Source organism: Ipomoea nil, unplaced genomic scaffold, assembly GCF_001879475.1.
Source record: "Ipomoea nil cultivar Tokyo-kokei standard unplaced genomic scaffold, Asagao_1.1 scaffold1043, whole genome shotgun sequence".
NCBI classification, from domain to species: domain Eukaryota; kingdom Viridiplantae; phylum Streptophyta; class Magnoliopsida; order Solanales; family Convolvulaceae; genus Ipomoea; species Ipomoea nil.
This window is the reverse complement of record NW_017617471.1, coordinates 10966137-10988003: the sequence shown is the minus strand read 5'-3', so window position 1 is coordinate 10988003 and position 21867 is coordinate 10966137. Positions and strand designations below refer to the sequence as shown.

Here is a 21867-nt window from a genome sequence, read left to right as displayed (position 1 = left end):
CACACACACATATATGGGTGTTTTCAAATGAGAATGACTCTCTCCTATAAAAAGTGAGTATTGATCTTAGTCGTATATCAGAGATTTATTAATTAATGATGATTTTAGTAAAAAAAAAAAACACTTAATTAATTTTATAATTATTTTAAACTTTTAAGTTTGTAATATTTATAAAAACTGATCATGTCATTTGTCCCATTATTTTTTTAGTAACTCTCAACTGTTGATTTATCCAAATAGACGGAACAAATCAGCTCTCACTTCTTTTTTCACGAGTTTGTGGAATACGTTGTTAAACTCTACAAAGTACCTTTTGTGATTCTCTCATTTTTTTTTTTATTAAGTTTCTTTAAGCTACATGAGAACTAATTCTGATCATTCCAACACCAACTAAAGGAAGTAATTTTGATCATTCTAGAAAGCTTGCCGTCATTTCAATGGGAAACACCAAACACAAACACATCTCCAATCCGCTTAAAGGGAAGTCTCCTAGAAGTAAGTGAAGTTTAAACCATGATTTCGTTTTGTGATTGTTAGTACGAAAATATTAAGTATATTTACTTTTTTTTTTTATATATAATGAAGAAGGATACCCTACATATACACACTAGTTGCACTATTTGCTTCAACTGAGGTTCAAACCTTACACCTCCCACTTAGGGGAATAACTCGATACCAGTGGACTAGAGAAAATTACACTTTTGGTCCTGTGACTATTGTGGTCATGTTAATTTGAGTACTTGACTTTAAAAATTATCAATTTAGTCCCATAACTATGCAATTTTTAACAGATTTGGTCCTACCGGCCAAATCGCCGGTCAAATGTTGCCGGAAAAATGTAATTCATTTAAAATTGTTTACTTATGGGGGTAAAATGGTCAATTTAGGTTTTTTTTTTTTTAAAGAAAAAAGAAAAAATCATCTGGTCGGGTGCTGCAACTGATTCTAGGAAAAAAATCATCTTCTGCATAGTCGTTGTTCTCAGGGACGACTTAAGTTGTTTTCAGGGACGAAAAATAAAGGAAAAAATCAATTTAAGTTGTTTTCTTCTTGAAGAAGCCTGGGACGGGCAGGGAGCTTGGCGGCGGAGAGGAATCGCATGCCGATCCGGCATAAAAGTCGGCGATGTTCAACTTTTTCGGCGTTGTTTCGGGTCGGTGTATGAACACCGACTCACCCTCCACTCTTTCAACACAGCCCATGGGCTCAACCTTCTCCCCGATCTTCTTCAATGGCGCAGTATCACCCAACCTTTCACCGCATTTCAAAATCCTCACTTGCCCCACCATGAATTTTCCATTGTCTCCGTCGGTGAAAAAAGAAACTGACGCCGCCGTTTCCGTGAAACGATGAAGAAATGGAATGGAATTATGTTAACCAAATTACTCTCAACGAGTCAACGTTTTGACATTCACCTATCAACAAACACTGGATTGAGCATTATTTGAATTAAACTTTGAAAAAAATTAATAGTGACTATATAATGGCGGATCCGGCAACGGCGGCGGAGCCATTAATTCCTTTGCAGCGACGACCGGTGTATTAAGAATTAAATGCATGTATTTGAAAATTTTAAAATAAATTGTTTGGCAGTCTGTGAGGTGAAGGATCTGTAAGAGACGGCACTCCCTAGCCCCAACGTATTTCTAAACTAGATGAAGATGACAAGTGCAAATTAGTACCAGAAAGTTTTTTTTTTTTTTTTTTTTGTTCAATAACTTCACCGTCCACAATGGTAGCCTCGATTTGCATGTATTGGAGGAGAAAACAGAGTCGGAGTTTTTCGTCATCATGGTTGTGCCGTTCGCGTTGACAGAGCCTGAAGAGGAGGAAGAAGGCTCAACTTTCCCCTTTTTTTTCCACCTGAAATGACCAAGTTGCCCCCGAATTAAACAAATAAGATTGGATTAAAAGATTCCGGCGACATTTGGCCGGCGATTTGGTGGGCAGGACCAAATCTGTTAAAAATTGCATAGTTACAGGACTAAATTGATAGTTTTTAAAGTCAAGTACTCAAATTAACAAGACCACAATAGTCACAGGACCAAAAGTGTAATTTGCTCCAGTGGACTACAAGCCACTTGGTAAGTATATTTACTTTTGTACTGACTATACTTGTTTTACTTTTTTTTTTTTTTTTTTTTGAAAATACTACTCCGTACTTGTTTTACTTTAATTGGCATATATGGCTCTGTTTGGCAACGCTAAGCTAGGAGTTTATAACTTATTTTAAGCTACTAATAAGCTATAAGCTCTGTTTGGTAATGTTCCCAAAATAAGCTCCTAGCTTAAAATAAGAGCTTATTTTGGAACGCTACTTTAGGTAGCGTTTCAAAATAAGCTACTAGCTTCCTAACTTTTTTTCCATCTTTACTCTTATTATTTTAAAGTAATGACATATTTTAACTTTATGAATTAAAACCCTTTCTCTTCCCCTATCCCAACTTTCACGTCAATCCCTTCCTTAGTCTTGTTTCCTGCTAAACAATTATGTTGAAACTTTAGCTTATTATTATTATTATTATTATTATTATTATTATTATTATTATTATTATTATTATTTTTAAATTAGCAATATGGCTTCAATCTCAATTTGAACAAGAGCCGCCAACTAATGCTCAAGAAGCATTCAATCGTGCACATTCTTCTCTTCGAAGTTGTATTGAGAGATCGTTTGGAGTATTGAATAAGAGATGGAAGATACTTGCTAAAATGCCGCAGTTTAGTGAGGAGACTCAAATTGATGTTATTATGGCCACATTTGCACTACATAATTATATTCGGAAGAATTCACAAGATGACATGATTTTTAATGTGCTTGAGTAGCATCCAGATTACATACCGCCCGATGAACTTCAAGATTCAAGTAGTAATATCTCCATCAACGAAAATTTAAGTCACACCTCTATGGAGATGAAGGAGATTCGCAACAATATTGCTACTTCATTATGGGATGCTAGATCATGATCATGCTAAAGTTTTATTTTAAAAAGTGTTTACTTTTTTTGGAAGACGAAATGTTAAATTTTAATATGTAAACAAACTAATTTAAATGTTATGAAGATGTCCTTTTTAGTCTTTTTACATTTATCAGCTTATCAAAAAGCTAATTTTACCAAACACTTTTAATCATAACAGCTAGCTTAACAGCTCTTCAATTTTCAGCTCCGAGCTTATAGCTTTTCAGCTTTCAACTCCTTTTCAGCTTTTCAGCTCCGAGCTTATAGCTTTTCAGCTTTCAACTCCTTTTCAGCTATCAGCTCCTAGCTTATAGCTTTTCAGCTAGGTTTGCCAAACAGAGTCTATGTTGGTCCAAGAGAGACTTATTTCTGCTAGAAGTCTTATTTATTTCATAATTCCTATTTGTAAGGAATTTTATTGTGGCCAAGATTTATTCTTGGATACTAATCTGTTATTCCTTGTTTCTCCGAACTATATTGTGGTTGGGATTTATCCTCTCCAGACGACCACAACATGACGAGTGAACATGCTGTCTTTGAAACCTAAAACCAAGGGTGTCTGAATGCTATTTAAAAGGGATGTGTAAGAGAAGTTTTTTTTTTTTTTTTTTTTTTTTGAATATTATTGACTCTATTACAATGTAGTATCTGTTCATAGTTACTTTCTCAATGGAACACAAAGAGTCAATATCACCTCAACTGAAGCTCGAACTCACAACCTCCTATATCTACATAAACTTCAATCAAGGGACAAAAAAGAGTACTATTAAGAAAAATTGCTCCAGTCGAGATCACGGTATAAATAGTATTAAAAATTCATGTCGGTATACGATTTGTGTAATCAAAGAGATGAAGTCAAATTATATTGTAGAACTTTTATTTTACAAGATTAATGTTTAAATATGTGGTAAACTTAGTTTAGTAAATCATTTAAACCGTGTAATCGTAAAAACAAATGATGATCTTTAGTGAAAAGAATTTTGGGCGTGACTTTGCAGATTATGAGGTTTTCTTCAATTGGAAATTTGCAATATCAATTTCTAGTTCCCCTAAGACGGTTAGATCTTTGCAGATTGACAACTTTGATTGGTTCCTAGTTCTATCATGGACGCGAGTTCTTATTTGATCCGAATTCTCTGTGTGTATTATATTTAAAAGATCCCAGTTAGAGTTTTTTTAACAATATATTTTTATATATATTAATTTTATTTGTATTTGTTATGTGTATCTAGCAAAATGCACTCTGACCCACGATATAAATATTGGGGAAAATGACACTTTTTCCCTCTGAGTTATATACTTATAGCACTTTTCTTCCCTAAATTATTCATGTAAGCACATTAGCCCCCTCAATTATTCTAAAAGTGGTGGTTTTTTCTCTCTGATATATTAAATTGACATTTCTACCTTTAAAATAAACATTTTATTTATTTTTCTTTTCCAACAAATTATTGCGTATACGTAGGGATGACCACTGTTCGGTTCGAACTAAACCGGACACTATAACAATCGAATTGAAAGTTTCCGGTTATGATTCATATCAGAACCTAATATTTGGATTTCAGTTTATTAAAATTCTGAATCGAAAAAATTGGATCATGAACCGTAGACCGGCGGTTCCGGATCCGGTTCACGATTTTGAACCGTCTTTATTTTAAAATTTTATTTTTTATTTTAAAATAGTCTAAATTCAACAATAAATGTATTTTTTTTCAGTTCGGAACATGAACCAACCGTTCCGGTTCGCGATTTTAATAAACTCTAAATATCGGGTTTCGCTTCTAAATTGTAATTGGAATATTTCGATTTGATTGCTATAGTGTATGTTCAGTTTGAATCAAATCGTGATCATAATTTGTTGGAGAAGAAAAATAAAAGAAATATTTAGTTTAAGGGTATATAACTTAGGAAAAAAATGCTAATTTTCCCTAAGAGCAAATTACACTTTTGGTCCTGTGACTATTGGGGTATTATTAATTTGAGTACTCGACTTTAAAAATTAACACTTTAGTCCTATAACTATGCAATTTTTAACACATTTGGTCCACCCGGCCAAATAACCGGCCAAACGTCGCCGGAAAAACGTAAAACTTTTTAAATTATTTATTCATGAGGGCAAAATGGACATTTTATGTTTAAAAAAAGGAAAGTTATTTGCTGAATTGCTTCCTTCTTCTTCGTGTACCATTTGCGACTCCGACACTGACTACCTCGTTGCCTGAAGGGGGAGGGGAAGCAGCGACGACGATTTCGCCGGGAAGCCAAGCCTGCCTCCGCCGGACTACCTCGCTGCAACGCTAAAGCTTCCCTTCGTCGACCCAAAACCAGCAACACGGAGATGAAGCAGCGGCAGCCGGGAGCCAGCGACGCATGAAGGAGGAGAGATTTTTTTTTCTTGACACGGAGATGTCCGGCTTGCCAAGAGCAGAACTAGTAATATTTGCAGATTTTTTTTTGCATAGAACGGCGAACCCACGAGTCCAAATCGCCAGGAACTTTGAACGGGTGCTGGAGAAGAGCGACTCCGCCAGTTACACCTCGGAGCCATTCCGCTGCTGCTCGACGTCGGCGACCCCGAGTCAACGACAACTGGAGTCCAAAATCACCGGCAAACACGATCCAGTGAGTTATACGTATATATGTATTCGAGTTTGTTGTTATTATATTGTATTTTTAGCTTGTAGATTTGGATGGTTCTGACTTTGTTGTTGAATTCTGTGGTGGATCATATCATCAACGATCATGAGACTAGGAAATCCAGAGGTTTTGGCTTCGTTACCTTCAAGGATGAGCAAGCAATGAAGGATGCTATCGAGGGGATGAACGGCCAGTCCCTTGATGGGCGTAACATAACAGTTAACAAGTCTCAGTCTCGCGGAAGCGGTGGCAGTGGTGCACGTCGTGAGGGTGGCAGCGGTGGTGGCTACGACCGCAGGGACGGTGGTTACGGTGGAGGCGGTGGTGGCTATAGCCACAGGGATGGTGGTTATGACAGCGGTGGCTACGGCGGAGGTGACCGCTACTCTAGGGGAGGCGATGATGGAAGCTGGAGGAGCTCATCTAGAATTAAGCTAAGGGATTTGAAATTACCGGCCAGCAGGTGAATGAAGAAGAAGAACGGAATTTGAAATTACCGATTTGCCCTCTCATTAAATAATTAAAAATGGTTTAAATTTTTCCGGCCACATTTGGCCGGTGATTTGGCCGGATGGACCAAATGTGTTAAAAATTGCATAGTTATGGGACTAAATTGTTAGTTTTTAAAGTCGAGTACTCAAATTAACAAGACCACAATAGTCACAGGACCAAAAGTGTAATTTGCTCTTTTCCCTAAATAGTGACCATTAGCATTCTTTACAAATTTGATAACGAAGAATTGTCCAACCCCCACCCCCTCCCCCCCCCCCCCCAAAAAAAAATAAAAAATTCTCGGGTTACACACAAGGGGGGTTTTTATCAGATAAAAAATTAAATCTTTCGAACTGACTTATAGCTCCTAACTGTATTCGAGTCAGACAAACTCTAATTTTACATTTCGAACGTCTGAGGACTCTAAGAAACTAGAATAACAATATATTTCTTTGAGTGGTTTCTCATATACAATGTGCATACTCATACTAAGGGGGGTGTATTCAATCACGACTTTCAAAGACTCTCTAAAAGTTTGAATTGAATACCCCCAAACTTTTAAAGTTCATAAAAGTCTTTAAAACTCTATGAAAGTCATGATTGAATACACCCCCCTAAATTACAGTACATATAATAATTTATAACCTACTAAAATTATACTAACTATACAAGGTAATGATTATATATAATTTTCTCCTACTAATCTATAATCAATCATCTTCCTTTTCCTTTCAAGCTCTCCCCTAATTAAGTCACCAATTGATTCTTCCCTTTTATGCGTATCAGGCCCCCCACACCTCGGCACGGATGTAAATCACGGTTACTCAGTGGCTCAGTAGACCAGAGCAAATGTCGGTGCGTACAAAGAATCTGTCCACTTTGACATAATTCCCACACTGTCACCGCCGAAATTCAAATATTGATCTCTTCTCCTAAATATTATTTACTGAACCATTAAGTTAAGCCTGTGCGGACAAAAAAAAATGATTCTTACCTTAACATCAAAGGTAGCTGTGAGACATTTCAAGATGAAAAAGCGATTTTTGAATGTAGTAGTTCATTTCTTTCAATGAATCCCTTTATTTTCAAATTAAGTATCTACAAAATGTAACAAATGGATTACCGTGCTCCCTACTTTGAACAATGTAATAAGTAATTAGTATGACAATATCTTTGCGTTGGTGATGGAAAAAATAATAATTAAAAAAGTGAGCACACAGGGTGGAGATTAATTTCCAAAATTGATAAGAGGTAATGGAGACTCTTTATGCACAGAGTGTACAGATAAAATAGAAATTGATAATTTGATCGCGATTTACCTCATCTAACACTTTGGCCAGAGGGGTTTTAATCCAATGTAAGCTGGAAAATCTAAAAGAGACTAGTAAATAGACAACACTGTAATGTTATTTCTCATTCCAACAGGCAACAACAGTGTAATAGAAAATTATTTACAATTTTTTTTGAAATCAGTAATGACCACAAACTTTCAGTAAACAAGCGCCAATTGACTTTTTTGAAGATGTTTGAGCGATACTTTTTCGACTTTTTTTTTTTTTTTTTGAGAAAATACTTTTTCGAATTTGAATGTCCCAATTGCATAATCCCAAAATATTTAACTCACCAGAAAAAAAAAAATGAAAATTTTAAAATTCTTAATTCCTGGCTTGTAAGCTGCAACGGTCTCTTCGTCTTTCTTCACCACTCCCCTTCCCCTTGCAAATTTCTTGCAAGAGAAAAATGCAGATCAAGCTTTTATTCGAGCTCCAGTGTTTTCCAGATCCAAAATTCCTCTACAAATCAAGAAGTAAACCAACACAATCCCCCTGCTTTTCACTCAAACAATCTTCATTTTCGAAGTCTTCTAGGAACATTCAAGAATCCCTGTGTCATCCCTATAAATTTTCATCCCAAATCCATGTCGTATCTGCTTTGAGGAGGAAAAGGAGATCCGGGTCAGCAAGATCAACTAAAATCCTGCTAGAATCGGCATACTTGGTAGCATCCAAGCTCAAGATTTTTCCGGAGCCAATCGAGTTGTTGATAAGAGAATTTTGCGGTGGAAATGGGGGTGGGGGTTTATCCTTGAAGGGTTATGGAGGGGAAGGCTCTGGCGGGTGGGGAAAGAGGAGGAAAGTGAATTGGGTTGTTTTGGGAAGCTTGGTAATTCTTGGTATCGCCTTGTCGCTGGCACTCTGGAAAGAATATGATCAAGAAATGGTGTTTGGAATTGTAGGTTTAAGCCTATTTGGGTTATCAATCAATGTGTGGAAAAGAGGGGTTCTGGATTGGGCTTTAGGGTTTTGCTGTTGTGCTGCTTTGGGAGGGTTTCTGTTGAAGGGAGATTTGCAGAGAGGGGTTAAGTTTCTTGGGACTATGAAGATTTCTAGGAGAAGAAAAAGAAGATGGTTTTGAAAGGGGAATGCATGGCAGATCAGAAAGAGGTTTGTTTGGCTTTATTATTCTTTTTGTAGGCTTTAGATGAACTGTCATTTGTGTGTGCGCCTAAGGTGTTTGCTCATTTGCGGCTATGAAATTTGCAAAATGAGATATGTTTATTTTGAGAACATAATTCCATTTTCACCTATATATCAGTAAGTACTATAGAGGCCTTAGAAATCATTTCATGTTGGCTTTCACAGATTGAAAAGCTGCATGCTTTTAATTTTGATTGAGAATGTAGATTAGTGGCATATATGTGATGTTCTGAATTTAAAAATCAATAATATCTGATTTGTCAGAATGTAGAGATTCCTATTTGTGAGTTTGTGCAAGAGCTCCTGTTGTATGTTTTTGAAGTTGTGAACATGGTTTGAGCAAACAATTTGGCTACTGATATATGATGGATCTTAGTGCTTAACCACAAGTTCTTTGTCTAAGTAGGTAGACATTAATCATTAAACTATATCCCTCCATGTTAAGCCACAACATCACGTTTCGAATCGAGCAGGGGCTGAACTCGACCAACGCCCAACGATACCCATACTAGAGAGGGTTTCAAGTAAATGTAAAGAATAGTGCATTGCATTAGTTATTTCCAGCGTTGCAAAAGCCTCTTAGGCGCCTAGCGATTTTTTCAACATTGGTTATTTCGAGACTTTTAGATGTAAAAAATTGTTGGTAAACTTGGCACCAGCAGTACAGTTTGGTTTTGATTTCGCAGCAGTCACTAGTTGGTTCTGTTATGATGATCAGCTTCAACCTTATTTTGTTCTAATACTCGAGGCCAAATGTGCTTGAAGGACATCAAGAATGGTCATTTGAATACACTAAGGGTCGGTTTGGAAATTTGAAAAATAACTTCTGGAAAATGTTTTTCGAGTTTCCAGTGTTTGGATGCAACAGGGAAATCCAGTCAACAGAGAATATTTTTTGTTGATTGGGGAAAATGAAGCCATTTTGGCAGAAAATGACTTACGTCAAAATTTGGGGGAAGTCATTTTCTACCAAAATGTTTAAACATACAATTCTACTCATTTTTTCAGAAAATAAACTAAACACACCATCCAAACACTAGAAAGGAAAATGTTTTTTTGAAAAATGACTCATTTTCCAGAAAATATTTTCCAAAAGTCATTTTCCTACTTTCCAAACGGATCCTAAATATCCATTGGGATATCAGGTTACTTTGACAACATGTTTAGTTCATGGGATATCAGATTACTTTAAAACAATAGATTGATAAGAATGTCATGTCATAGTTTTGGAAATGTGTTAAAAGGTCTGTAATTTAGGCTGGGAAAATGGAAATTACTCGAAATTTTTGCAAATTGTCTGAATAAAAATTCAAAGGGTTTCTACAACAACACTGAGGAATGAGGATATCATCTTTCAAAACATACATTCAAAAGGAACAATGACTTTTCTCCACAATGTAGTTCCAACTCTTTTTCTTTTCCTTGTCCTTGTCCATCTGCTGAAGCCAAAAGAGCAAGTTTTCAGGAAAACACTAATGAATGATATATACTCTGTAAAGAAATCCCAAGCAAAAGATACCTAGGCTACAGCTTTAAAGCATTTGAGGAACATAACACCGTTCCATGACCGATTGATCCCAAGGTAAAAAGACGTTATGAAGCATAGAAAACATTATTAGTATGTAAGCCACCGTACCGAGGAAAAGGTTTCCAATCCAAAGGACAGCTCGGCTCCACTGCAAATCAAGAATTGTTTGGCTGTCCTTTCTTCACAGATGCTTCAAAAATTCCATCAGATCCAAATGTGGTTAAAAATTGATTTGCAGTTGGGCCAGGAAGCTGAAATGAAATGGTGAACTTTCCTGGTGGGCACAGATTCGGTGTGTTCATCTTGAATACCATGTTATTTTTGTAAACTGCTCGCACTCCAGTCAATGTTATACCCTTTATATCTACCTTCCCGCTAGGTTCAATGTTACAGCGAAAGTTTTCTGTCACCATATAAGCACCAACTAAGATAAATCACCCAATGCATCTAGCATATGAACCGTAAAACAAAATTCATAAATGGTAAGATGGTACTGACTACTGAAAAATACATTAGGTCTCTGTTGATTAAAGAATCTGCATTAGCCTGTGATGATTTAGTATAACTTCAGAATATAACCAAATATTCTTTCGACGGCTTGGCTTGAACAAAATTTCATTAAAACTGAGCTTCCAAACATACTGAACTTTAGAGAACAGAGAATCAACTCTAAAGTTCCACAGACAGTGGCAAATAGGAAACATACCTGCATCTTTTGCAACACCAGGAAGTGAGACACGAAAAAAGTATTCGGTATCAGACTCCAAAATATCTACCGCTCCTATAGGAGGTCCCACTTTCCCCATTACAGCAGTTCCAGTAAGCAAACTTCCTACTTTGGATTGACCACAGGTGGCAGCAAAGAGACTGGCCCTCTCTTCAAGAGTTGTAATAGTATAATAAACCATTGCAGGCTGAGGGCTGGCGTTTGTAGAAGATTGAGCATTTTCCATTGAGAATGAAGCTGCGTTAGGTCCAGATAGAGAAGCATCACGGTTGGATGTTGGAAGAGGACCAGTGTATGGCACACAACGGAGAGGGGCTACATCAATGACTGGTTGTCCAGGATCCATTGGATGCATACCATTATTTTCACCATTGTGTCCCCTAGAGTAGCCATGAAATTAGACAATCAGAAAGACAGCATATTTAATCCAATTTGGAAAATTACTTTTTTAGACAAAAATCAACGTTTAACATGCTTAATAGAAGCAATGCACACATTATAGATTGATACATGTACATTATGTACATGGATGGATACATGTAGCAATAGGATCACACCAGATCTGGAAAAGAAGCACACATTATAGATTGGAAAGAACAAAAGTTTTGCCACAACAATCCTGCAATTCCCGAATGTTCAATGTTAAAGCAATTCTTCCTAACAGCTGTTCAACAAATAAGGCTTCTATAAAAAGAAAGAAAGATAAACCTAACAATTAATTAAAAGTAGTATGTAGCTAGAACATTCCCTTAGGAAAAACACCAAAGCCACATGGAAATAAGTATGAGAAGATTTATACTTCCATAGGCATAAAAATACTACACTGACTTGTATAGTATTTACTAGAATGCAGATATGGCTGACATCCTCCCAAGACAACCCATAAAACAATATTGATTGTCTTTTAATCTTTGATATTCACCATTCTTTGTTCAGTTTGGTTAAATCTTCTATACCTTCTCCCCAACATAAAGACAGGATTTGGGGAGTGGAGATACTTGAAACATTTTAGAAAATAAATTATACCAATAATATCCATTCTATTACCCCCCCCCCCCCCCCCCCCCAAGGCTCCCACACCATGGAGAGAAGAACACTAGAACAGGAACAAAAAATGAATAGAGGATTTGCTACAACGTTTGTCAGTGAAAACATCATTGACTGTCACAAAAAAGAATCACAATCACCTGGAATCTGAGTTATCTTCATGTAATTAAGTCAACATCATAATCAACAACCAGACAAAATCAAATGAACCAGGTTAGAAGTTACCAAGATTAGGGTGATCTTTACTTGGATCAACTAGTAATTCAAATTTGATCATCATATAATAATAACTATATAAGTGGTGGTAATTAGCTACCAAACCAAAGGCGTCAAGGTTTGTTCACTGTTGTTGCTACTGCACCGACCTCTTCATTTCTTTCTTGTTTCCTTTTTATTTTTTAGGTGGGGGAATACAATAACATATAAAAGGGGAACAAATTTCCTATTTTCTATCCAGTCATTAGGGTATTTACAAATCCTAAAGCTTAAAGAGTTAAAGCCTATCACATAAAAGAAAATCCAAGAGTGGACAAATTTGAAATTTTATGCTTAATGTGCAAGCCACACAAAGCACGTCATTCACTTAAAACAAATAATAAAAAAACTTACAAAATAAGGTACTTTTGAGATCCAAAGATCATCCACCCTAAACCCTAAACCCTAAATTCACATAATATAAATCTCCAATCCTTCATTTCAAGTATAATTTATAAAGTTTTGGCCCCAGTTAGAAGGATTGCACATCATTCAGGATTTAGGAAAGAAAGATACTTGAAAGCTTCTGGTTTGTAGAGAAGTTGTTTACAAGGCCAAATCCATGACCTAACACTCTATAAATGAGAACTTGGCCACTAAATAAGGAAAATAAGTCAATGAGGAAAAATAACTAAATGACATAAAGAAAAGAAAAAAAAATTAAGTAGCAGAAAGCATTCATTATCTAAGAATTTATAGAAGGATATAACAAATATGATTTACTTATTGCTGTTCTTGCACCTTCTACTTTGGTTGAATGACTTTAGCATGAAGGATTTGTGGATTACATTGGTGATTGGTGACCTAATGAACCATCTTTCTTCTTGGTCTCTCTCTAATGAACCATCTTGGTCTCTCTCTAAGTGACAACTAATGAACCATCTTTCTTCTTGGTCTCTCTCTAACACACACTTGCACTGAAGCACACTCACAATTACATAAATGGAATGAATGGAAGATAAGAAAAAAATCTTGCCTAGGAAAACAATTTAAATGCAATGATGCAATCCTAAAATGAAGGAAGCTTTTCCAAATGGGTAAATGGTGAACAAAACCTTATCAGGTAAAAACATTACTAAGAAGAGTAAGTAGTACAATAAGTCAATAATATTTGGATTTTGGAGGAAACTTTTAAAGGTGACTAAAGGTTTTTTTTTCTTCTTATTATTATTTTAAAAAAATGTTAAAACCCCAATCACTTCCTTACATGATTACAAAATAAATAGGGAGCTATCACCCTTAAGAAGCCACAAGAGGCAAAATTTAGATAAATATGATTCAAGTCTCAGGAATTAGATACTTGTGTTGAACACAAATGACATATTAGATTTGAAATGAAGACCATACAGGCAAAATGCGAATCTGTAGAATCCAGTAAACTAAAGACATATATTTATAACAAGTTATGAAGGGCATTATAATGTTGAAATAACAACTATCAAGCTGACTAGACAGCATGCTGCCTTTCAGCTCAAAACCATAGCCACATCTTACGCTATGTTTATGCAAAAGTGACTTTTCATGCACAAAAAGCCCTGCTCATGGAGCAAATATAGAAGGGTAGTCTTCCAAATAATTCCTAGTCTAGAATCAAATTCTGAGCTAGCATATCATCATCATCCCATTTGACCTAATAGCAATCAGCCAATCACAACTACAATTCAGGGTTCTTAAATCATTCAAGATATTAGGTCTTTGACAAAGCGGGTTTATAGCCAAGAGTCATTCTAAAGGCCATTTAAAGAAAACATCACAGCCTCACAGGCATGCACCTATGCAAATAGACATCCAAAAAGAGGCTCCTATCAGGTGCCAAGTTAAATACCATCTCTATTACTCTATGGGACAAACACAAGACAAGGGCCCAATGTAATCTATACTTGTCCCACCAACAAGACAGCCACTGTACATGTACAAGATCAAAACATTCTCTAAACTACTCTAGTATTATGTTAATAGGATTTCTCGAGGTGAACTGGGATCACTTTAACATCTCTTGTTAGCAAGGCACAATTACCAAGCATTGCCAACGACAGCAACTTAAGTCTTAAAATACCTCAAAACTAATCAAGCAAAATCAATGTTAAAACAAGTAGCACAACCTAAGTTCAATGCAATGGTTAGATTTGTGCATTCAGCTTGTTGAGTAAACGAGTGTTTCAAGAAAATTTCCCTACAATTGTGGACAAAAGATGAGCTGACGGGATAAATTAACATTAGAGAACTACATATACACCCAAAAGTGTTCCAATGGGAAGGAATATTTGTAATCCACCTAAGGAAAAAAATGCATTCATCCAGTGGAAGTCTATGTGCAGTGTACTGAAGGCCAGGGGACTGGGGAGGGAATTTAAATTTTAAATGCATCTCCTCCTCAGAGGAGACTCAAGTTTCACCGAAACATGAAGTCCTAGGCCAAGATTTCTATGCTTACGCACTCACTGGCATCTCTTCTTGACATTTTTCTTCAAATTAGGATATTAATTACCATTTACACACAAAAGCTCCCGTTGAGTAACCTTCTCAGTTTTGAACCACAAATACAAGTACAAGAGGTCAAAATCAAAAGTTGATATAAATTTAGGCACAGAAAAACAAATACGGAGCAGTAGAATAACAATTCCACCATTCGTTTCAGGTAATCGAAACAGTACCTTGATTGAGAACTCATCGGAAAGGCGCCGGAGGAGAATTAGCGAGCGAGATGTAACTGAAGTTTCCGGTGTGGTGGCTGGCTGGGGTTTAGGAAAATTTTAAATTCATGGAGCAAGTGAAATGACAGTTTTGGCCCCCGTAAGGCTTATTGCCTCGGCGACACGCCTACGCCGCTTGCCTGCTCAACCGTATAGCCTTCTCTATAACTGATAAGGCCTCGACTACAAACTATGTACTTCTTGTAATGGCTCTGTTTGGCAACGCTAAGCTAGGAGCTTATAGCTTATTTTAAGCTACTAATAAGCTATAAGCTCTGTTTGGTAATGTTCCCAAAATAAGCTCCTAGCTTAAAATAAGAGCTTATTTTGGAACGCTACTTTAAGTAGCGTTTCAAAATAAGCTACTAGCTTCCTAACTTTTTTTCCATCTTTACCCTTATTATTTTAAAGTAATGACATATTTTAACCTTATGAATTAAAACCCTTTCTCTTCCCCTATCCCAACTTTCACATCAATTCCATCTTTAGTCTTGTTTCCTGCTAAACAATTATGTTAAAACTTTAGCTTATTATTATTATTATTATTATTATTATTATTATTTTAAAAATTAGCAATATGGCTTCAATCTCAAATTGAACAAGAGCCGCCAACTAATGCTCAAGAAGTTGTATTGAGAAGTTGTTTGGAGTATTGAATAAGAGATGGAAGATACTTGCTATAATATCGCAGTTTAGTGAGGAGACCCAAATTGATGTTATTATGGTCACATTTGCAATACATAATTATATTCGGAAGAATTCACAAGATGACATGATGTTTAATGTGCTTGAGCAGCATCCAGATTACATACCGCCCGATGAACTTCAAGATTCAAGTAGTAATATCTCCATCAACGAAAATTTAAGTCACACCTCTATGAAGATGAAGGAGATTCGCAACAATATTGTTACTTCATTATGGGATTGTAGATCATGATCGTGCTAATAGTTTTATTTTAAAAAGTGTTTACTTTTTTTGGAGGACGAAATGTTAAATTTTAATATGTAAACAAACTAATTTAAATTTTATGAAGATGTCCTTTTTAGTCTTTTTACATTTATCAGCTTATCAAAAAGCTAATTTTACCAAACACTTTCAATCATAACAGCTAGCTTGACAGCTATTCAATTTTTAGCTCCGAGGAGCTTATAACTTTTCAGCTTTCAGCTCCTTTTCAGCTATCAGCTCCTAGCTTATAGCTTTTGAGCTAGGTTTGCCAAACAGAGCCAATAAGTTCAGAGAAGAGAAGAAAGGAGAAGTGAGCAAAAAATAAAAAATCAGAACACAATACACTATCAATATGTGAAATTTGTTCTTCATAGTTTTATTACGGGTATCATTATTATTCTACTAGTTTGTATTATTTTATTTAACAATATACATTCAATCTGTTATTCAATTTTATTTTATACACACATTGTAATTTCATTATTGAGAAAATTTCAATTTCGGTCCTATAACTATAGGGGCTTTGTTAATTTCAGCGCTTAACTTTCAAAAGTGTCAATTTAGTACCTTAAGTATGTAATTTTTGTCAATTTTGATCACTCCGGTTAAATTGCCTTTTAAATTTCGCCGAAAAATTTTAATAGGTAAAATAATAAGAGTATTTTAATCATTTTTACCATTTTTCCTTTCTTCTCGACCAAAGAGAGGGATTAACAAGACCGCGGTGAGGACGTGGGCCACGGTGATGACAACATCTCTTTCTTCTCCGATGAGTGGAATAGCATTGGCCGACCGCACGGAGTCCGTCGAACACCTCCGTGGTCCTTGGAGTGCGCCGAGGCTAATATCACCGACCTGCCGGCCATCTCGTACTTCTTCGGTTGCCTGGTCGGCGAACTCGCACTCTCCACGTTCGCCGACACCTCCATTGGCCGGAAGAAAATGCTAGAATGGCTGCAGAACCTTCGATTTGGTCCTCCACGATGGTTCCCCCAACGTCGATGGTGCCCAGTGTAAGGAGACTACCAATCAAAATGCTTTGGTCATTGATTCCGTTAAGCTCGCAAAAGTGGCGTTTAGATTTGTTTTGCTTTTAAAAGTGGCCTTGAGCTGCTTCGCCTGTACTTTCGAAACCAGGAGAACTCGGTGGAAACAACTGAAACATGATAAACTCGTCGGAGAAGAATAAAAGAGATGTGAAATGATTAAAATACCCTCATTATTTCAACTATTAAAATTTTCCGGTGAAATTTGGCCGACAATTTGACCGGAGTGACAAAAATTGACAAAAATTACATACTCAAGGTACTAAATTGATAGTTTTCAAAGTTAGGTTATGAAATTAAGAAAATCCCTATAGTCATATGACCAAAATTGAAATTTTCTCTTTCATTATTCTAACACTAGAGTATCATTTTAATTCAAATACAAATTTATTTAACAATATACACTCAATATATAAAATTTGATATTTAGTTTCATTTTATACCCAATATAGTTTCATTACAATATAACTGCAAAATGTAACGGTTGATGTTTCTTTTCATTAAAAGAAACGGTACCATTTTGGGAAACATGATGATGTGCAACCGTGTGCACCATGCAAGGTGCATACGATTCTAATTTATAATTTCTATACTATAGATTCATAATTTCTATACTATATATTCATAATTTCTATATTGTAGATTCATAAAATCAATACTGTAGATTCATAATTTCTAAACCGTACATTCATAATTTAAATACAATAGATTCATAATTTCTATACAGTAGATTCATAATTTCTATACTACAGATTCATAATATTTGTAGTGTAGATTTATAATTTCTAAACTGTATAGTTATTAAATTATGAACATATAGTTATGTGATTTGTGAATACAGAGTTCAACAATTGGGAATATGAACATAGAGTTCTGTAATTATGAATATAGAGTTCAATACTTATTAATATGAAGTTAAAAAATTATAAATATATAACTTTATAATTATGAACATATAGTTCAGTAATTATGAACATAAAATAGCATGGTCTACACGGTTGCATATCATAATTTGTTTTTAGCTTCATTATAGTAACGTTGAAATATCAATTTAATTACACTTAATGTCTCTGGTGTCTAGTTTCATTTTATACACACAATATATGTTCATTATAGCAACACTGAAGTAGGGGAGGATTTAGAAATCTTCTCCTAGGGGCGAAAAATTAAAACTAACGAGTTTTTTTTTTAAAAAATAAAACACTTAGAAATCGAGTCATAAATATTGTTGATTAGAGATGAAAAATCAAAATACATCAAGATAAAAAAAATTTAAAACATAATTAATTAGATAAAATAGTTTAAATGTAAAACACATTATAATTTATAAATCACTGATATCACTATTAATATTAAACAAAAAAACAAATAAAAATAAAAAAGAGAAGAAGTCACAATATTACAAATAAAAAAATATAATCTAATTAGAATTCTCACTATTAATATTTAAAAATGTCAAAAATAAAAGTTCACCCATCTTACTATAATATTTAAAAATAAATAAATAAATAAATAAGCCACAATCTTACAAATATAAAATCCAATTAGAATTCTCAATATTGGCATATAAAAATTCGAAAACAAAAATTAAGTGTTGTAAGAGTTCGAACCGTGAACCATTACATATTACATAAAAGTAGTGACCTTACCATCTAAACCAAATTAACATTTCATAAAGTTTTGGTATATTTAATATATAAGGAGTGGGGGCAGCTGCCCCCATTGTGGCTCCGCTACTGCACTAAAGTATTAAACTGTCCTCCATTGTGGCTCCGCTACTGCACTAAAGTATCATTTTAATTCTACTATAAGTTCATGTTCAGGAAGGGAGACACCCACATATACACAATATTCACCTACATTGAGGCTCGAATACTAAACGTCCCACATAAGGGGCCAAACCGAATACCAATGGACCGCAAGCCACTTGGTACAACCATTTCTTTTAATTAAAAGAAACAACATCATATTAGATCATGGTCCACACACTTGTGTCTACCATGGTCGTCCACCATACAACGATATAACGGGACCATGTTCTTCATATTTAATTACATTATCACTTACTATGTTGTTTATAATATTAATTTTATATCATCATAAATCTAAATCTTAATGTATATAACAGTAAAATTAAATTATATCATATGTACACTTCATAATAAGTTTCTAATGTTATTTCTATATATTCATAAAAGCAAAACTAAATGTACATAACATTCATCATATACTATGTTCATAATATTTATTCTATATAATCATAAATCTAAACATTAATGTGCACAAACACTAAATTATATGTACATCACATCTATTTACATTCATTTTATAGTAAAGTCGTAATATTTATTTTATATGTTTATAAAAACAAATAATGTATATAAAAGTACATTATATGTGTATAATATTTAATATCATTCATCATTACTATATTCATAATATTTGTTTTATATAATTAATTAATTATAAATCTAAATTTTAATATATAAACATTAAAATGCAAATACATCATATCAATTTTAATTTTCTTTATAGTAGGTTCACAGTGTTATTTTTATACGTTTAGGGCCAAACCAATACTTCACATCTCCAATATATTTATAACCTGGTCCACGATATACTATTAGGTTTTTTATTAACAAATATGCAGGTCTTTACAAAGGTTTAAAGTAGTCCTTAAAAGACTGCAACAGGTAAACCTTAAAACATTTTAATTGTTTACATATTAAATAGACTTTTTAAAAAAGATATAGACCAAGTCAGACTACTTATCGGGCAAATTATGCCGTGCATCAGTATGCACCATAGTGCATACTGATGCAAAAACGACGTCGTTTTGATTAAAAATGCGCGCCCCCTTTAAAAAAATCAGTTTTAGTTTTCAGCAAGAACATTATGTTGTTTATTTTTTTAGTTCATTCATTCTGGATTTTTAGTTATGAAATTATGTATATGTAGTTATGCAATTCTGGATTTATAGTTATGAAGTTATGGATGTGTAATTATGCATGGTGTAGTTATGCAATTCTAGATTTTATAGTTATGGGTGTATAGTTATGCAATTCTGGATGTATAGTTATGAAGTTATAGATGTGTAGTTATGAAGTTATGGATGTGCAGTTATGCAATTCTGGATTTATAGTTATAAAGTTATGGATGTATAGTTATGCAATTCTGGATGTATAGTTATGAAGTTATGTGTGTGTAGTTATGCATACGGATGCACAGCATAACGATCCTACTTATCATAGGCTCATGCTTGAGCCGAGCCTAGGCCTAATTTGTCGAAGCGTTATGCTATGGACCCGTGTTCACTATGTGCATGGTAGACACGTTGTACATTCATAATTTCTATACTGTAGATTCATAATTTGTATACTGTAGATTCATAATTTCTATATTGTAGATTCATAAAATTTATAATGTAGATTCATAATTTCTGTACTGCACACTCATAATTTCTGTACTGTAGATTCATAATTTCTATACTGCACATTCATAATTTCTGTACTGTAGATTCATAATTTTTATACTGTAGATTCATAATTTCTATACTATAGATTCATTAAATTTATAATGTAGATTCATAATTTATATACTGCACATTCATAATTTTTGTACTATAGATTCATAATTTAATAACTATGTATTCATAATTTGATAACTATACAGTTTAGAAACTATGAATCTACAATACATAAATTATGAATGTGCAGTATAGAAATTATGAATCTACAGTATAGATTTTATGAATCTACAATATAAAAATTATGGATCTACAGTTTAAAATTATGAATCTATAGTATAGAAATTATGAATTTACAGTATAAAAATTATGAATGTATAGCGTGTCTACCATGCACATGGTGGACACGGGTCGACAACATAATTTGCCTAATTTGTCATGGTCTGACTTAGCATGACCTTTTTCGGCAAATTTTACTGTGGATCATGGTAAACGTAGCAGCATGGACTAGGTAAAAAATCGTCATTTGAAGTTTTTTCCATTAACAATGGTAGACGGCAAAATTTTGTTTGGTCCATATAACAACATATCTCATTATTCAATTTCATTTTATACACTCTATAGTTTCATTATAGCACTACTAAAGTATCATTCTAATTCAACTGTAGGTTCATTTGACAATATACATTTAATATGTGAGACCTATTATTTTGTTTAATTTTATACACAATGTTGTTTAATTACAAAACCACTAAAGTGTCATTATTACTCAACTACAATTTCATTTGACAATATATACTTAATATGTGAGACCTGCTATTCAGTTTTATTTTATTCACATTGTAGTTTCATTACAACACCACTAAAGTATCATTCTAATTCAACTATAGTTTCATACGATAATATATACTCAATATGTGAGACATGTTATTCAGTTTAATTTTATACGTAATGTAGTTTCATTACATCACACTAAAGTATCATTATATTATTATTCAACTACAGTTTCGTTTGATAATATACTGAATATTTGAGACATGATATTCGGTTTCATTGTATATACACTGTAGTTTTATTCCAGCACCACTAAAGTATCATTCTTATTCAACTACAGTTTCATTTGACAATATACACTCAATATGTTAGACCTATTATTCAAATTTCATTATATATATATATATATATATATATATATATATATATATATATATATATATATATATATATATATATTGTAGTTTCATTATACATCCAAAAAAAAACACAAAAAAAAAAAAACAAAAAACAAAAAACAAAAAAAAAAAGAACAAAAAAAAAACAAAAAACAAACAAAATTTGGATGCGTCACAGAACGTAACGGGTGCCGTTTCTCTTCACTGAAAAAAAAAAACGACACTGTTTTAGATCATAATTCATTATATAACAATTGACATATTCACTGCTGAAAAAATGACATTTTCCGTCCACTTTTTCGACCATCCAAAAAAGTGGACGATAAATTAAGTTTTTTTCTAAATTATTGACCACCCTATCGGATGGTCGGAATGTGGACAGTATTTCCGGCCACTCTTAAATGGTGGTCGGAAATAT

At 34.0% G+C, this 21867-nt stretch overlaps 3 protein-coding genes across 7 annotated transcripts; 2 read left to right on the top strand and 1 right to left on the bottom strand.

Moving 5' to 3' along the window:
* The first annotated feature begins 5593 nt into the window (after positions 1-5593).
* On the top strand, positions 5594-6064 carry LOC109181258 (glycine-rich RNA-binding protein GRP1A-like). Its single transcript, XM_019331009.1, has one exon. The coding sequence runs from the start codon at positions 5651-5653 to the stop codon at positions 6062-6064; it is 414 nt and encodes a 137-aa protein (XP_019186554.1). The 5' UTR covers positions 5594-5650.
* A 1765-nt stretch (positions 6065-7829) lies between these two features.
* LOC109181257 lies at positions 7830-8504 on the top strand. The gene has a single exon (XM_019331008.1). It carries the CDS (start codon positions 7830-7832, stop codon positions 8502-8504), a length of 675 nt encoding a protein of 224 aa, XP_019186553.1.
* A 1314-nt stretch (positions 8505-9818) lies between these two features.
* LOC109181747 (alpha-crystallin domain-containing protein 22.3-like) lies at positions 9819-15012 on the bottom strand. Of its 5 annotated transcripts, none has more exons than XR_002054256.1 (4): positions 14778-15012; positions 10801-11201; positions 10198-10497; positions 9819-10016 (listed from the first exon to the last, which is right to left on the bottom strand). XR_002054256.1 is itself a non-coding variant. In XM_019331652.1 (4 exons), the coding sequence occupies exons 1-3, from the start codon at positions 14792-14794 to the stop codon at positions 10250-10252; spliced, it is 666 nt and encodes a 221-aa protein (XP_019187197.1). In that variant the 5' UTR covers positions 14795-15012; the 3' UTR covers positions 9819-10005; positions 10203-10249. The 5 variants fall into 5 exon arrangements, 2 of the variants coding, with proteins under 2 accessions (XP_019187197.1, XP_019187196.1); XR_002054254.1 differs by having other exon boundaries at positions 9819-10005; XR_002054255.1 differs by having other exon boundaries at positions 9819-10002.
* Between the last annotated feature and the right edge of the window lie 6855 nt (positions 15013-21867).